Source organism: Ambystoma mexicanum, chromosome 1q, assembly GCF_040938575.1.
Source record: "Ambystoma mexicanum isolate Mex_15411 chromosome 1q, UKY_AmexF1_1, whole genome shotgun sequence".
Taxonomy (NCBI): Eukaryota; Metazoa; Chordata; class Amphibia; order Caudata; family Ambystomatidae; genus Ambystoma; species Ambystoma mexicanum.
In genome coordinates, this window is record NC_090922.1 from 1,346,003,720 (window position 1) to 1,346,022,767 (window position 19,048).

Consider the following 19,048-nt stretch of genomic DNA (forward strand, 5'->3'; position numbering starts at 1 on the left):
AGTACTGATATACCGGTCAGAAAAAGATCAATGATTTAAACCAAGCTGAATACATCGTAATTTGCAAATCATGTGTGCTTCTTCTTGACGTAATCTCAATTGTCTATCGCCACCCCTTGTATGTGGCTTCATGTGTTTTAGACCAATGAATTTAATGTTGCATCGGTGTGCTATTTGATGATCCGTTTGCCAATGCAATGCAAAAGACAATTTGGCATCTTGACTATTCAAATTGGCAAGGTGTTCTCTGATTCTGATTTTCAGCTCCCGGATGGTACTGCCAATATACACTTTCGAGGGGATTGGGTCCTCCGACGTATTCCATATCTATGACATGTAATCACCACAGCTGTGCTGCTTCGGAAACTTTTTCGGCGTCTGCGTCCTGCGTCGATGACGTCGATGCGCCGTCGTCGAGGACCTCCTCCGACGTCATCCGATGTGATAAGTAGGACGCACGACGCCCATAGCCTCAGTTCCGTTTTTTCCGTGAACGTGTTGCTTCGTGTTTCTCGCTTCAAACGCCTCGACTCTTTGGAGTTCTGTTCTTCTCGGTTCTTCGAACCTGTTCGTTTGTGAAATTCCTTCTGAAGATGTCTACTTCGTCTTGGACCCCACGTCCGGGTTTCAAGAAGTGCGGGGAGTGTGGGTCCAAGATGTCAGTGACGGACTCGCACGACGCCTGCCTCTGGTGCCTCGGGGAGGCCCACGACACGGATGACTGTATCGACTGCCAGTCGCTCACGTCCAAAGCCTTACGCGAACGTAAGAAGAAGTTGTCGGTAGGTCGGGTGTCCAAGCCCCGGAAGTCGAAGTCTGCGGGGGTTTCGACGGATGATTCGAGGGGTGACTCTCCGTGTCATCGTCGGAAGTCTTGTGGGTCTCCTTCTAGGAGTCGGTCTCGCCACTCCTCAGCCGCTTCGAGGCATTCTCGGAAGCGCCGACACCGGTCGTCTTCCAGGTCCTCTTCGGAGGGCTCTGCCCGGCACGTCGCTTACCCCTCCAGCCGTACGACGCCGGAGGAATGGGCTTCCTTCGGGAAGAAGATGTTGGCGATTCTTGAGTCGCAGGGTACTCAGCCGTCCACGCCCCCGAGTGGGGTCGGTCGTGTGAGGTCGAGAGACACCGCTCGCAAGAGTGGTCGTCACGGGTGAGGTCCCGTTCGGACAAGGGGACTCGTTCTCGACGTACCCGTTCCAGGTCCCGGTCCTCGACGCGTTCGAGACCGTGTGCACCTGTGAGGTCTTCGAAGAAGGCTTCGACGTCTGTGGCGTCGACGGGCTTTCTCGAGGCTCTGGCTCCGAGGAAGTCGTCGATGCCGTCGACGCTCAGGTCGTCGAGGGACACGCTCGGGGCTCCGGCCTCGAGGGCTGTGTCGACGCCGCCGATTCTGGAGGCGCTGCATCTGACGTCGACGCCGATTTCCTCGACGTCGTCGCCGATCCTCTCGGCCCCGATGCCGGTTCTCTCGACGCTGGCGCCGATTCGCTCGACACCATCAACGCCTTTCGTGTCGGAGGTACCCCAGGGCACGGTTGGACCCCCTAGGAAGGCTCTGGTTAAGAGCAAGCACTCTCGAGTGCCTTCTTTTCGCCACCTGGACTATATTTCAGAGGCGGATGAGGATTCTGATGGCCTGGTTCCTGGTCAGGTTCCGGATGACATTGTCTCGGGCCATAGTCAGTTTGACGAGTTGAGACAGTCACTGCATGATGCCAGTGGACTGGAAACCTCTCCGGAGGTGGAGTTTTGTAGGCCTGAGCCTGGCTCTCATGCTGATTCCTCGTACCGGCGCCTTATGGCTAGGGTTTCTGAGTACTTGGGATGGTCTGCTCCCCCAGGGGAGTTTGTGCAGGATGATCTGACAGACATCCTTGATGTTGGTCCCCCAACTGACCCGGTTCTGCCGTTCCATATGGCTTTACAGAGAAGGCTGGACTGCTCCGGAGAGTCTCCCGGCGGTGGGCAGATCCTTGTCGCGAAAATACCGTCCAGCCAGTGGCGACCCCTGCTACTTGACCAGGCACCCCACTCCGGAGAGTTTGGTGGTGCAGGCGGCCACGGCCCCGGCAAAGCAGGCGTCGTACCCTACCATCCCTCCTGATAGGGACGACAAACGTTTTGATGGCTGGGCGAAGAAAGTGCTTTCTTCTGGTGGTATGGCGCTTCAGGCGGCCAACTCCATTTGTGCCTTGTCGCGTTTCACGCACACTCTGTGGAACTGTGTTGCGTTAGCGGCTGAACATGTTCCCGAAGGGGATGAACGGGATGGTTTCCTTGCTATGGTCCAGGATGGTAAGGATGCCATGTGTGAGTCCGTTCAGTCGGGTTTGGACTTAGCTGAATGCGTCAGTAGGTCCATGGCGGCGAGCACCGTGATAATGCAGGTTTGCGTGGTTGCGGAAGTCGGTTTTTGCGCCTGATGTGCAGTCCCGGCTCCTCAACATGCCCTTTGATGGTGAACACCTTTTTGGCAGCAAGGCTGACGAGAGCCTTGAGAGGTTGCAGACCTCAAAAGCTGCAGCGAAGTCGTTGGGCGCTGCAGTTCGCCAACCTCCGCCTTTTTGTCCTAGGGGACAGCAGTGGAGGGGTGGTTCCTTTCGTTATTACTCCTCCTTCAGTAAAGCGAGAGGAGCTGGCAGTCAAAGAGGCCATCGCAGGGGTACCGGAGGTGGACGACAGGGTACCCGTGGTGCCAAGGCCGCTCGGGCAGTTGCCTCTTTGCCCTCAGGTAACGCCGCAGCCGCTCCCACTCTGTCGTGAGGCCATGTCCCATGGTTCGCTGGTTGGGGGAAGGCTGGCGCAGCATCTTGTAGAGTGGCAAGCCATTACTTCAGATGTGTGGGTTCTGGAGATCATAACCCACGGCTACTGTCTTCCTTTTCGGCACAGGCCTCGCGACAATCCACCGGGGAACCTCTCTTTGCAGAGTCCGGATCCGCTCCTTGCGCAGGAAATTCAAGCCCTGCTGGAGAAAGGCACCATAGAACTGGTGCCTGTAGCGGAGAGGAACAAGGGATGGTATTCCCCTTATTTTTTGGTTTCGAAGAAAGACGGGGGATTGAGACCCATCATGGACTTGCGCGGTTTGAACAAACTCCTCAGGAAGGACAAGTTCAAGATGGTTACTCTCTCTCAAGTCCTCCAGGCCCTTCAGCTTCAGGACTGGTTGGTGTCACTCGACCTCAAGGATGCTTACTTCCATGTGCCGATCCATCCCAAGCACAAGAAGTACCTGAGGTTCGCGGTTGGCGACTCGCACTTTCAGTTTCGGGTCCTGCCGTTCGGATTGACCTCCGCCCCGAGGGTTTTCACCAAGCTCATGGTGGTGGTGGCAGCGCATCTCAGGCAAGGGGGGATTCACGTCTACCCCTACCTGAACGATTGGTTGATCAGGGGGAGCTCTCCCGAGCAAGTCCTGGATCATCTATCGATCACCTGTCGCTCCCTTCACAGGCTGGGCTTCTCCCTCAATTTAAAGAAGTCCCATTTGACGCCAACACAGCGGCTCCAGTATATCGGAGCAGTGCTCGACACTTCCCTGGGGCAGTGTTTTCCTCCCCAGGTGAGGGCTCTTCACATTCAGCAGATGGTGCACAAGTTTCAGCATGCCCAGACGCTCCCAGCGTTCGAGTTCTTGAGGTTGCTCGGCCTCATGGCATCCTGCATTCTCCTGGTGCCAGAGGCTCGCCTGCGGATGAAATCTTTGCAGTGGGCACTCAAGACGCAATGGTCGCAGTCCTCCGGCAGGATGTCGGACTCGATTCAGGTGCCGTCCTCTGTCGCCCGGGACCTTCAGTGGTGGGCCGTCGAAGGCAACTTGATGAAGGGGGCTCCATTTTGGCTTCCCTGGCCGGAGGTGACGATCGTGACGGATGCATCCCTCACGGGATGGGGAGCTCATGCCAACGGGCTGACAGTCAGCGGTCGTTGGTCTCCGTCGGAGTCCAGACTCCATATCAATCTGTTGGAGCTGAGGGCCGTCAGGCTAGCCCTGAAGGCTTTTCTGCCGTCTGTGCGAGGGAAGAATGTCCTGATCCTGACGGACAACACAGTGGCCATGCACTACCTCAACAAAAAGGGGGGGGCAGGGTCACTTCCTCTGTGCAGAGAGGCGATGCAGCTCGAGTTCTGGACCATCCAGCAGGAAGTTTCGATCTCGGCAGTTCATCTGGCCGGAGCCGAAAACGTGACGGCGGACGCTCTGAGCAGGCAGAGCGCGATCTCTCACGAGTGGGAGTTGGCTCAGGAGATTCTCCTGGAGATCTTCGCCCTTTGGGGGACCCCTCAAGTGGATCTCTTCGCCTCCAGTGTCAACCGGAAGTGCGAAAGGTTTTGCTCGCGGGAATTTCCTCCAGAAGGAGCCTTAGGAGACGCGTTCGTGGTGGAGTGGTCATTCCCGCTGCTGTACGCGTTTCCTCCAGTCCCCGTCATCCCGCAAGTGCTGCGGAGGTTACGGAAGTTCGGTTCCCGGATGATCCTCATTGCCCCGGCGTGGGCTCGGAGGACGTGGTACCCGGACCTTCTCGACTTATCCATCTGCCCTCCACGTCGTCTTCCCTACCGAGACGATCTGCTCTCACGGGAGGGGGGTCAGGTTCTCCATCCAGAGGTCAGATCCCTCAACCTTCACGCTTGGCTTCTGAAAGGTTGAGGTATAAGGATTGGGACCTCCCTGAGGACGTGATGGAGGTGTTGCTTTCGGCCCGAAGACCGGCAACAAAGTCTCTGTACCGTTGCCGTTGGCGTAAGTTCTGCGACTGGTGCAGGGTTCAGAATGTGGATCCTTTTGCATGTGACATCCCCATGGTTCTGTCCTTTTTACTTTCTTTGGCCCACAGGGGCTTGCAAGTGGGTACCGTTAAGGGTTACCTGGCGGCGCTGTCCATCTTTAAGCGCTCGTCTGAAGAGTGTTCTTACTTTAGAATCCCTTTGATTTCACAGTTCCTGAAAGGGCTCACTAATGTGTTCCCTCTGTCACCTTTCCTGGTGCCCGGTTGGGATTTAAACCTGGTTCTTAAGTTTCTTATGGGTGCTCCGTTTGAGCCTTTACATTCTTGCCCTTTGAGGCTGTTAACTCTGAAAACTGTGTTTTTAGTTGCGGTTACTTCCGCTCGCAGAGTGAGTGAGTTACAGGCACTTTCAGTTAAGCCTCCCTTCACTGTATTTCACAAGGACAGGGTTGTCCTTAGAGTTCGTCCTTCTTTTCTTCCGAAGGTAGTGACGGAATTTCATTTGGCCCAGAAGGTTGTTCTTCCGGCATTCTATTCTCCTCCGCATCCTGGTAAGGAAGAGGAGAGGCTCCATAGGCTTGATCCTAGGAGAGCTTTAAGCTTTTATGTTTCTCGCATGTCCCGGGTCAGAGTGGATGATCAACTCTTTATTGGTTACGCTGGAAAGCGTTTGGGGCAAGCTGTGACGAAACAGACTTTGTCTCGCTGGATTATTTTGGCCATCTCGGAGTGCTACCGTTTGGCGGGTAAGGACCCACCGGCTGGCTTGCGGGCCCATTCTACCAGGGGTATGGCTGCGTCTACTGCCCTGCAGAGGGGTGTTCCTATTCGCAACATCTGTGATGCAGCCACCTGGGCTTCAGTTCATACATTTGTACATCACTATTCCCTTGATTCCATCCGAGCACAGGATCTGGCCTTTGGCAAGGCGGTCCTTTGCTCTGCTATTTGATTGGCTATTCTACATTTTGATTCTAAATTCTTTCCCTCCTCCTTGCTTTGGTACTGCTTTGGGAGTCTGTCATAGATATGGAATACGTCGGAGGACCCAATCCCCTCGAAGAACAAGTTACTTTCTTACCTGGTAACGTTCTTTCGATGGGATGGTCCGACGACGTATTCCATATCGCTCCCGCCCTGCCTTCCCCGCTACAGAATTTCTTTTGCGATTGCAGCTTACGTTCCGCAAGGCTTTGTGTCTGACTGGCAGTTGACTTCTGTCACACGTTCTGGGGGAAAAAACTACAACTGAGGCTATGGGCGTCGTGCGTCCTACTTATCACATCGGATGACGTCGGACGTCGGAGGAGGTCCTCGACGACGGCGCATCGACGTCATCGACGCAGACGCCGAAAAAGTTTCCGAAGCAGCACAGCTGTGGTGATTACATGTCATAGATATGGAATAAGTCGTCGGACCATCCCATCGAAAGAACGTTACCAGGTAAGAAAGTAACTTGTTCTTCTTGCACACAGAGACAATTGCATATATGATGTACTTAAATGGCAATTGATGAAATCCGTAATATTGACTTTGAGATCTCCATGACAGGTAAATACTTTAGTAGGTGACAGAGCAAACTTGCAAAAATTGCATGTCCCACACTTATGAAAGCCACTGGGTTTGGTGGTATTAGATAACCAATTGTAATATGTAAAGCTGTAAAAGAGCCTAAATAAATATGACATCAAAATTTAGCAAATGTCTGGATTAGGATAATTGGACAAGTGCATGGTAAGAAGTATGTAGCTCATGTTTAAAATTATTAGTGCCACCGGCAAATAGTACTGATATACCGGTCAGAAAAAGATCAATGCTACAAACATTTACTAAGTTTTGATAATATTAATGGCACGCTTTAAACATAGGTTTCAGTGCCTGTATAGCACTCCAATAGGTCAATCTAAAGATAGGTTTGTACTTACGCTAGGTAATATGCATGAATGAAAATTAATATGTTAGGGCCCAAGACCTGATACAATGGTGCAACTCACACAGAGAGGGGGTATAGCTTAATGTGGGGCACTAGGTGATGAGAGCAGCCAGTGTCTCCCAGACTGCTACATGTAGGTATTATTTAGATCTATATTAGTGTGTTGGATAAGCCCACGGTAACCTCATCAGTTAGTATACCTGTTGATATGAGCAGCCGGTGAATCACATGTAAATATTATGTGGGTCTATGTTCATATATGTGATAGGCCTTATCAGTTAATACACCTATTGGGATGTGGTAGCATCGCCAATTCTCCAAATTACGTAAACTGCTTGCATATATCTTAGATAAGTAAATCATAGAAATACATTTAATTCATGTTCCTGATTTAAACCAAGCTGAATACATCGTAATTTGCAAATCATGCGTGCTTCTTCTTGACGTAATCTCAATTGTCTATCGCCACCCCTTGTATGTGGCTTGATGTGTTTTAGACCAACGAATTTAATGTCGCATCGGTGTGCCATTTGATGATCCGTTTGCCAATGCAATGCAAAAGGCAATTTGGCATCTTGACTATTCAAATTGGCAAGGTGTTCTCTGATTCTGATTCTCAGCTCCCGGATGGTACTGCCAATATACACTTTCTTGCACACACAGACAATTGCATATATGATGTACTTAAACGGCAATTGATAAAATCCGTAATATTAACACACAGAGACAATTGCATATATGATGTACTTAAACGGCAATTGATAAAATCTGTAATATTAACTTTGAGATCTCCATGACAGGTAAATACTTTAGTAGGTGACAGAGCAAACTTGCAAAAATTGCATGTCCCACACTTATGAAAGCCACTGGGTTTGCTGGTATTAGATAACCAATTGTCCTGTCTATTGGAACCAGATGTTTTTTAAAAAGGGACAAAGTAGGTTTCTGAGAGTTGGAGCTTTTGTAAATGTAATCATAGGTTTCTCTGGGATATATGATACCAAATCTGGGTCTAGTAATAACAGGTTCCACTGTTTGTTTAAGATGTGATAGATACATTTAGAATCACTGGAAAATTTAGTGATAAAGTTCATGTATTTAGGAAAAGTGGTAGAGGTTTTGGCTTGTGGACCCAGAGTCTGTGATAATGGGGAGGATCAGGCCATGGTTTTCACATCTTGTAATGCTTTGTTGATAATTGGAATAGTGTAACCTCTCTCTTTAAATCTGGTTCCTATTGACTGACATTCTATTTCAAAGTTCTTTTCCTCACTGCAGTTTCTCCTGGCTCTCAAAAGTTCACCATGTGGTATGTTGTTAATCACGCTTTTTCTATGACTGCTGTTTGCATGTAAAAGACACATTGCAGGATTATTCAACCTGGTTTCCTGGTCTTATGCTTAATATTCTCTAGGTTTCGTGAAAGTAACGGTTCCTTATGGGAAAAAGGTCAAGGGCATTTCCCTCCTTGCGGTTCCCTTCTGTTTCGCTGTCTTTCTCCTCGTGTTAAACTGCCATCTCGAAACTGCTGTTTCCTCATGTGCTTTGCCTTGCTCAGGGTGTGCTCTCGTGCTTTGGCTTTTATATGTGTGGGGAAGTGTAATGGAAGTCAGGCATGCGTGATGTCAGTAATTGCCTGACCATTGTATTGGGACATGTCAGGTATACGGCTCGGGTGTTTGTCCATTTTCTCTCATAGTGAGCTGTCCATGAGGAAGTGTTTGTGTTGTAAAAGGAAGGGGACGGGGTCGAGTGCCTAAGTATCCTACCTGGTAGGATGGTTTAAAGGTGTTACAGGGAAGGGGATACCACGTCTCACCATCCCGTGTCCCACTCCCCGAAGATCCCTCACCCAGTTGATCCACTCGCACTGGTCCACCCACAGATACTGGATCCAAAAGCGATGGCCATGTCCTGGCCACCTTGATGTCAGATCCCTGGGGACTAGTGGGTAAGACACCTTCAGGTTTCTCACAATATCTATCAGATGAGGAATCTGCAGAAGAATCCATAGAAAGAACAATACGGTAAGTAATTTCTCCTTCTCTGGGCTCCCCTGTGGTTATCGAAATCTCTTTCTCGGCTCTCGCACTGCAGATTTCTTTTCACATATCTGTCATCGGTCAGCAGTTACATTGTCTTCCCAGTGGCTGTGGGATGCATCACATGCCTCATGTTACTCAGGCTTGCAATCGGTCTACAGGGAAATGTATTTTTTGGGTCTCTGCTTATATTAACCAGTACTCTGCCTTGCACCTTGAGCACACCAGGTGCACAAATTTAGTCTTTGCAGTTTTCTTTAACCTTCCTGTTGGTCTGTCTGGTCCCAATCCGCATAGTGGTGCCAGTGTGTGGGTGCAACGCCTGAATGTTGCAATGAAAGAAGGAATCCAGAGGCTGTCTCTGGCAGCTTTGGACAATGATTCTTCACACATGGTATACAAATGGAAGCAATACTTTAAAAAACACTTTGACTTTTTGCACCTAGTATTTGCAGTCAAGATATGTACCAAATCAAACAGGAGACAACATTGAATGGTGCCTACTGTTTTCAATTACATTGCTTGCGATATAATCTGTTCTTTTAATTTGATATGGGGAAATCTATTTTAGCCTAACAATTGGGAATCCTTGTTTAATAGATTAGGAGAGTAAATAATGATAGATATCCGCGGAACTAGGATTTAAAAAAGCAAAAGTTTAACTTGATTCAGGGGAAATATATTTTAGCTTAACAATTGTGAATACGCATTTAATGGATTAGGAGAGTGAATAATAATAGATATCGAAGAGCGCTCAGACAAAGTGCTCTTACACATTGGGTCATATTGGGTGGAACATGCCATAGTAGCAGCAAGAGAGGAGCTACTAGTATATGGTTTTGACCTTTCTGTGGAAAGAGACACCCAAGATCCCCAACACTCACGCGATAAATCTGGTAGTGCTGAACTGACCACAAATGAAAGAAGACGTGAGATTTTGAGAGAAATGTTCAGCCCCAATGCGGTTGTGAGGAAAGCAGTGTCAAGCCAAGGATTGTGCTTAGATACAGAAAACAAAAAAATAGTAATTTTCAGTTTGGAAGTAACAAAGAAACAACAAAGGAGCAAAAGTAAGGGGGTTGATTTCCTGGAACACCAGAGGTTTTAATCATTTGCTCCAAGACTTCCCACTTTCCTTAGAAAATAATTTTGCTATATGCCTGCAGGATACCTGGTTGTGGGTCGCTCCTATAAGAGATGGTTACACTAGCTTGTTAAATCCAGGTCTGCTGACAATGATAAACAATGGCACTGGTTGGGCAATATTAAAAACATTTACTCCTAACATGTTTGTACAAAAGAGACTGCTTGAACTGCAACTTGAATACCATAGACGGCCAACACAACAGATTTGATTAATATGTACTGGAACCTTCGAATTATCTCAACAGCAAATTATATCTCTTCAATAACCACAATGATTGCTTGTTTGAGTAACCTTGCTGATCTTACCGTGGTAATGTGGTGATCTAAATTGTTCATGATTTGACGATAACATTGATGAACATGTACCGAAACAGACGTCACAGGTTAACATGATCCACAGAAGAACCAGATGGAAAACTGTGTTAGCAGTACCCGATTGTGACATGTTAAACGGAACCACAAAAAGTGACTGTCCGCCAAATGGCACCAAGACTTAGTTTCGAAAACACTAGACTATATTTGGATTTCCACCTCCTTGTGGCCGAAAATAGAAGATCTGAAAGTACATAAATCGAGTTCAAGCGATCATGATATACTGGAAATGACTTGGCTTTGCACATGTGCTGATGATTATGGAAAATTCATACTGCCATTGGAGGTGAATAGTGGTTCAACAGGCTAAAAATAAACAACTCGCAGATACTGATGCTTAAACAAGATATCCAAAATGGTAACATGTCCCCATGAAGCAAGTTAAACTATGCACCGCTACTTGCAAAATATAGTCAAAGATCGTCCGGCAAAGAATGTGCTTCAACCCAAGACACCTTGTTTAGCGCTTCTCTGAAGAATGAAAAGAAAGAATTGAAACGTGATCTAAGAACGTTGAAAAATACATTGGGTCTCAAAGCAGAGCCACATATCAAAAAACGGAAAATGAAATATCGAAATTGGCTAAAAGATTTCTCACTAATAAGGGAGCAGGAACGAGCAGAACAAATTCTGAAATTAATTTGCTTGCAAAAGTCAAGACAAATATGGTCAATTTTAAACAAGGGCTCGTTGAACCAAGGCGAAAGACTGTCAAACTATATTCCACCTAACACATGGGTGGAACATTTTCAGGCGATATTTAATGCCAATGATAAGTGGGACAGCGGAAGCACACCATTGTGTAAAGAAGAATGGAATGTCACTGAATCAGTTGAAGATATCTTACTGGCGATCCAACAACTCAAAAAGCCACGCGCTGCAGGCCCGAATGGCATATCCAATGTTATGCTGAAAGAGAAAAGGGACTATTGGTCCAGCTTCATTGCAGAGTTGTTTAAATTGATCTCCTCATTGAGGCTGGTACCAACCTCATGGCAATCCGCAATTATTGTCCCGGTGTTCAAGAAGGGCAGTCGAGATGACCCGAAAAACTGTCGTCTGATTGCCCTTCTTGACACCATTGGCAAGATCTTTGCCACCTTTTAAAAAAAAAAGGTGACAGCCTGGGCCCTCAGTGCAGATCTAATGGACTGTAGACAGACCGGCTTTACAAAAGGTGTAGGAACCGAATTAAACCTGGTTCTACTGATGCTGTTAAAACTAGAGGCCATAGAAAAGAAGAGCATGTTGTTTCTCGCATTTGTTGACATGCGACAGGCATTCAACATTATAAATCAAGACAAACTTTGGGCAAAGTTGAAAGGGTGGCTCTGTCCGCCGTCCCTGCCCTACCCGTTGATGGCCCTTCACGCCAACACCAAGATTCAAGTTCGACTGAATAAAGGTGGAGATCTTACAAAAGAAATAGTTAAAACTAAAGGGGTTAAACAAAGTTGCCCCTTGGTTGCCTTATTGTTCAAACTGTTTATTTCTGACATTTCAGCAGAACTCGAAGATGTACACTGTTTTTCACCAAAAGGGAATGGTCAACGAATAAGATGTGTAATATACGCAGATGACATTGTTTTGAAAGACTCCACCCAAATTGGCCTTCAAAGGCTATTAACACGCCTCCAGGTATATGCAGAAAGAAACGTGCTGGAGATAAATGAACAGAAGACAAATATACTCACAATTGGCAACCCGGGGAAATTGAAAGATAAAAACTTTAACTGGTCGGTAGTAGGAAAGCAAATTGTAAGAGTATCTGAAATTGGTTACTTGGGAGTTAAATTTGGTAGCTCGATTAGAGAATGGGAATGGTCATTGGATTTAAAATGGAGGATGACAACATTCTCACTCCAAGGCGCTAAGCTGCATGCCGATTATGGCAAGTTCTCCTTGTTGCCAGTTTTGCTATTTTATAAGCAGAAGGTTGTTCCTTCAATAACATTTGGTGTTGAAGCGGCCTGGAACATGCATTATACTTTCAGATGAACGTGTTTTGATTTCTTTTCCGAAGGCTATGTGGGATGAGATCCCTCTGAGGTTGGGTGGCAGGGAGTTCACTGGGTTGTGGCTATGAATGGGAAGCTGGAGCCTCCCGCCCGCTCTCTTGTGACTGTAGGTTGGTGTATGGGGTTTAATAGGTCTTTCTGTGAGTGATCTGGTGAAAGGTTTTGAGGTGCTGCGTGGTGGATGCATTTATGGGTGAGGGACAATGTTTTGAATATGATGCGTTGTTTGACGAGTAGCCACTGGGCTTGTTTCCTGTCTGCTGAGATGTGTTCCCTTCTTGGGATTCCAATGGCAGCCCGGAGTGCGTTATTTTGGACAATTTGTAGTTTTTCAGTGTTCTTTGTGGAGGTCCCGGCCAGGAGGTTGTTGCAGTAATCGACTCAGGCCCCAATTATAGCTCAGGCTATAGTCAAGCAGTTTTCTTTGTTGGGAAAGGTCTGGCTGCGGTGAGGAGTTTGGAGTGGTAGGCCGCTGACGAGGAAATGGCATGTACTGCCTGGTCATAGAGAGGTTGGAGTCTATGTAGACTCCCAGGGTTTTATCGGCCTGGGAGATTTGGATTTGTATGTTGTCGATGGTAAAGACATTGTATTGTTTGTCACGTTTCTTTAGAGCTGCTGGTGAGCCGATTAGCTCACCAGAAACCTTACCGTGTTTGGCTACTAACTTTGGCTACTGATCAAACATGGCCATTCCATGATATTTTTCACCTGTCCTTTGGACATCTTGTCTTTTAGCCTTTTTCCTGGCCTGTGGGGCCAGGAAAATTCTTATATGGACTTCCAGTGCCAGGGAAAGCGGATGTTTTTGGCGGGCAACTGGAGAGCTATGTGTGTTTGCTGCCTGGTCCCAATCCACATACTGGTGCCAATGTGTCTGGGTGGAATGTGAGGGTTTTGCCGCCAGTGGTCCAAATTTGACCACCACTGCTGCTGCGGGGTGGGGTGGGAGGTTTGTGTGTGTGTGCGTGTCTCAGATCTACTATTGGCTAGAGGGGGCTGCTGCTCTTACCTGATGTTTAGAATAAGAAGAGGACCCTTGTACCCACTTTAGAGAGATCCTGGAAGCTGCAAGACCCGTGAGGAAACCGTGAAGGGGCCCCTGAGGGACCCTCGCGTATGGGAACAAGGCACAATCACCACACACAAACTGATACGTCAGACACAAGCTTGTAGTCCCACAATCTAGGGTTTATTGCAAAGCAAATAGTCTCAGTTGGCCAACTGGTCTCACGCCCCGCGACGTGTGTCTACCAGACCTCGGGGGACGCAAGAACAACGGAGATCGTACATCAGTTACATATATACAGAATGAGCATCTTCTAATCAGTAGCGACACATTCTATACCGCCCCTAATACATTTCCTTTGAACGAAGTATGATGATTGACAATGGTAACGAGTATGACACCTTCAAACATCCATTTAGTAACAGTCTGCAATTGTGTAAACCCACAGACACAAGTCTTTGTTTAAAGGAACACAATGCTTCTGTTTTTGTGAACAAGCTGCGCGTAGGGGAGCGACACATTCCAGGCCTTGCTATCTCCTAGTTTCTATTTGTGTGCTGGGGGGTCAACTTGCTCTCCAGAGCTCTACCGGGCTTAGGAAAGGGGGGCCGCAAAAGAGAGCATAATTCAAGTCATTTAATGCTTGCTCTAGCATTTCTACTGTGCTACCAAGACTGGCTGGCACCTGCTGTACTGATTAGAATGCCTTGCTGCTCACTCTTCAAGGATATGTGCGAGAGGAGACTGGGCATTTCTGTCTGGGTTACTGCGTTATGTTTCAACATGCCTCTCGCGGCCTTGCATTATGCACCAGTGAAGCAGAATAATATTTCAGCAAAGCAGTTTTGCATGAAGCAAAAGGCAACGTTAGAGAAAACAAGATAGAAAACAAAATGGCGATTTTGGTCACCTTAAAATGGCCGCCGTGGTTAAGCTTTTGCTACACCCTTCTAATACTAAAACACATGAGGCGGTTGGTCTTCTGTAAACAAAGTACATTTCCTTACGATCGAGGGGGTGTCTACTTTTTTCTAGACTGACAACCGAAGGCCTGTCAGAAGAAGGCTTGGTGACCAACTGCTGTCCTGGGAGAGCCCTGTCTTGAAGGTGATCTCCAGCAGTCCTACGAAGGAGCTGCAACCCTTGAAGTGGAGGGAACATCCATTCTCGACGTTATCAGAGTCCTGCAAAGAAGAGCCTTCAGAAGTGCCCTAGGACCACCCTGTGGCTGACTAGCTCTGAGTTTGAGCTACCATGCTACGGATGTTGCCGTTCCCCGTTGAAAGCTGGAACTTGGGGGATCCTCAGCTTGCACTACAAGACTTACCTCTGCAAAATGATGTGGTGCTAGCATCGAGCCGACCCGAGATAGGAGGAAAAGTCTGACCGCGGCAAGTGGATCCCTTTGTGGCGTCGTGCATCGGTGGCTGTTGTCCAAAACTGCTTACCTGCATCAATTACTTTCCTGAGAGAGGCCCTGCATCCAATTATGCTGCAATTGTCCACTGAGAGTCCTTGCACCTGCATCAGACACTGACTGGCGAGCTGCTCGAACCTGCACCCCCTGGGGATCTAGGGCTGAGGTTGACAGCCGGAAAAGCGACCTCGGACGTTATTCAACCGACCTGCCAAGTCTCATGAAGAATCAGAGTACAAGGGGTGAGTTATAGGGATACGTACCTGCCCCCTAAACTCCCGTTAAAAGTTTGCTAACTTTTACAAAACTTGCATAACCATTTGGCTTTGCCATAGCTTGTTCACACAAGCACTTTGAAAGTTCAGAACACGTTTATTAGTTAGATTAACTTGTCCATTGACGCTTGGATTTGTTCACTGCACCCCAGAGACCCAACCTTCATTTTTCCAGCTTCAAAGAACTCTATGAAAGTTTGCTGAACTTTTGGGTTTAAGGCCCCAGACAATTTAGGATTGGACTTCTGAAGTTAAGGATTATTCTTTGTGGCCCCTTAGTGGAAATACTAATCTGTACCTTTCGGGGGGGTTCGTCTGTATTTTGCCCTAATACAGTGACTGTATATATGTGTCTAATTTTATTATTGTATTTTAGTATTACGTTAGTACAGTAGTAATTTTTCACTGTGTAGTTTGGCCATAAGAAAATAAGTATTTTTATACTTGATTGTCTAAGTGTAATCTTTAACTGCTACACTGTGTGTACTCATTGTGGACCCCTAACAAGCGCACCACCTCTGGAGATTTAGCCTAGACCTCTCGTTACTGCTACCTTGAACTGGTTTAGCTACACCTCACAGTTGTCCCGGTCATAATATAGGTCAGCCTTCCCTACATCTGCCCCCCAAGGCCAGAATATAGAAAATCAGTCCTAACAATGCATTGTTTAAAAGTTCACAAAGGGAATGGTTGATTATTTTATTCATTCTTTTTAAGCATATGCTCAGTTTCCAGAATGGTGGCGTGTGGTACATATAATTCCAATTTACAAAAAAGGTGCCAGGTCTAACCCTGGAAATTATCGACCAATATCCATTCTTGATGACAACAGTGAATTCTTTGTTACTTGGCCGCCTAGAATTATGTTCAGCAAAACTGGTCATTTGCAAAAGTGGAGACAGGTTTTCGCAGGCAAATGAACACAACACTAAATATTATAGTACTGAAGTGTGTTCGATCTCTTGCCTAGGAAAGGAAATGCAGTTCTATTTGTATTGCTACTATTGACCTGCCTTTGCAGTCAACATAAACCCACAATGGTACAATTGCGTAACTGGGGTCTGCCAGAAATAGTGCCTGATCATTGACCTTCATGAACAAACTGTAGTACAGGTTAGGTTAAAGGCTGAAGGAGGATTGTGTACTAGAATACCCAACATCAAGGGGTGTTAGACATGGGTGCTTTCTGACCCCCCCATACATGTCAGATATTAGGGACTATTTAACGGCTACAGTTTTAGCCTCTCCTAAACTCGACACAAAGTAAAGCAGCCGAGTAACGCTAACAATTTTATTATTTTTGATTGCACTGATATGGGCCTCAAACGTCTTTTAACTGCTTTAAATACTTTTGCACCGCTCGTACCCTAAAAATTAATTTTAAAAAAATGAGTTATGCACTGCACTTTAAAAAAGCATTTGGCCTCTTTTAAATGGTTTATCCAAAAAGAAACACTGCAACAAGTCGATAGTTATATCCACTTTGGCTTCCCTATTGTCTTTAAACCACATAAATCACAAATTAGAGATTGGTTGTGCTCTTGAGTCTCTACATTAGCTAATCAAACAAACGATGCGGCTGGATGCTAGTTTTGGAACATTCTCTTTAATCCCTATCCTGAAATTCAATGAAGGAAAGGTCCTCCCAAAAATTCTATATGTGATTAAGGTTAATTACTTCTGTGTGGTGGACATTTTAGCTACACTGGAGGGTAATTACTGGTGTTGTGTACTTAGCATCCAGAATTCAGTACCGTTGGTGGCGCAATCCAATATGAACTTAGCATTAATTCTCTGTCAAGCAGAGCAAATTGGAGACCCCATCAGTCCTGTTTCTGAGTTCCTCTATTGTGATTTGGATAATCTTATCAGGGATGCCAAATTGCAAACCCTGAATGAAATGGCTAACTGTATGAACCTGTTGAAGGAAATTGAAGTGTCAAATGATGATCTGATTGCGAACACAGGAAAAGTAAGTTAACGCTTCATAATGGGGACTGGATTAATACAGTGGAAAAAATGCACGGTTATAAAACATTGTCATCTTGCTATGGACCACAGAAATCGAGGGATTTTAGCCCCGTATTTGTCTATTTACCCCAGTCGCCTTGTCAGGAGGTCCTTTTTTTAAATTTTCGTAGGAACCTCTATTATACCAAACAAATAATGATTAAATATGGCTTTTGCTTAAAGGAATTATCCGGCTGAGGATACTGTGGTTTGTTAGATTCAGAGGAGGATTTAGAGTATTTGTTAACTGCATGTACTGCATTGACCAGGAAGCGTTCACTTCATTTTTGTAAACTTATTAGTATGCAGTATTCAGATGGCAGAGAGATGATTTGGGACGATTGCTTGGCAGGAAGGACTACTTCAATGGTGCTAGCGGTGGTTAGTTTTTATGAATTCCTTGGAGTTAAACAAGTGTGCTAAGAACTCTATAAATGTTATGTTACTGGGTTGTGATGCGAGTTCTAATTGAAGAAATATGTTGTTTTATGGATTTTAACCCTTTCATAATTGTGATTTTGTTTGTATGGTTTTATCTTGATGAAATTGGAAAAGGGTTAATAGATTTTATGACAGTGTGTGCAAATCATATCGTGAGAATTTCTTACGTTTTAATTTTCTTTTTTTCTTGTTAAAGGCAATTTTGACAAAGAACAATTTAAACAAATTACAAATGTTTTACTTTATGACTTATGTTCGCGCTTCCAATGCTTTGCTCTTTGACCCGTACAGTGCTCTGTGGCGCCCAAGCTAGGTTTGCACTATACAAATACATCATGATACCATCCGCAGATGCTTGGATTACATTTTTTCTGAAAGGCCAAATACATATTACAGCCGAAACTAACCAATAGGGTGCATTTTACTTACTTCCTCAGGGTGTTCGTTCATTAAGAGTTGGTGGAGCAAGGTCCTTGCCAATCGAATGGTACTAATGGAATTTAAACAAGTATAACTCCCAAGAGTATGCAGATTGGATTCTGCAACTGGCGACTGACCCTATTTTATAACGGAATATTTCCACAATTGACACCACAGTTCTCAAAGGAAATAGATGCCCCAAGTATTTGAGTATTGTGAATTACTGGTATTGCTGGATATTAAAATTCATACAAACTCATCAATCTGCTAATGTGAATATTTGAGTTCATGCACTAATAAGAGTGATTTATTTTAAATGTAAAACCTTTTGCCTTTATAAAATACATGTTAGTTTTATTATGTAATGTCATTTATTTCATAGAAGGATGACGTGAAGATGAATGACCCGTTTGCTCCAGGTGGAACCATTGTTGCTGCTATCAGTGAAGCAGGTATGTACGAGTTGTTAGGGTTAGACACCGAAACAAGGTTTGCAACAGCTGTGCAAGTACTAGACATAAACTGGCTTCTTTAATAAGTGTTGTCATCTTTGATTTACTGACTGTTAGTCTAAGCAGTGCATGGCCAAGCGTGTGTCATGACTGCGTAGTAATAAACAGTAGAATACATTCAATGCAATACTCAAACAATATTAGAGAATCATTACTAAGTTAAGGGCACATAGAGAATTACAATTCAACTAGACCATATATGTATAGAAACTCACACCAACAAACAGACAAAACTAACAAACAAGACTAACAGCATGAAACCAGTCATGCACAAACATGTAGTTAAGAATCATTAAACAATCAACCATGGGATTTACCATATAAATCATTGAATGATTCCTAAATATTGACATCATAGCATTCTCTTCTATTAAACATCGCCTTTTCATATGCGGATAGTACAACTAACTCACTCAACCAAATATCAATGTGTGACTTTTTCACTGTTTTCCATACTTTTAGTATCTGTTTTTGTGCAACCACCAGCGCTCTCACAACCCACATCCTCTAACAGTCCTTTCCCATATAACATCTACTCAGCCTCCGTAATGTGTATTTAGAGCACCTCAAACCATCAGTATTCACAACCAATTCAATCTGATCAATGACTTCTCTCCAAAACATTATGACTCTTGAACATCCCTATAACATGTGTACAAGGTTTCCTTCCCCACAACCCCAACAGTGATTATCATCTTGTAGACCTAGCAATTGCTTTCT

At 45.7% G+C, this 19,048-nt stretch overlaps 1 protein-coding gene across 2 annotated transcripts in view; it reads left to right on the top strand.

The window, feature by feature from the left end:
- The window catches only part of EPS15 (epidermal growth factor receptor pathway substrate 15), a 1,698,287-nt gene that overhangs the window by 1,398,241 nt on the left and 280,998 nt on the right, over positions 1-19,048 (top strand). For both annotated transcript variants that reach the window (XM_069642214.1, XM_069642213.1), the window contains exon 21: positions 18,199-18,268. In XM_069642214.1, the coding sequence (XP_069498315.1) occupies positions 18,199-18,268 (70 nt within the window). The remainder of the gene's footprint in view (positions 1-18,198; positions 18,269-19,048) is intronic.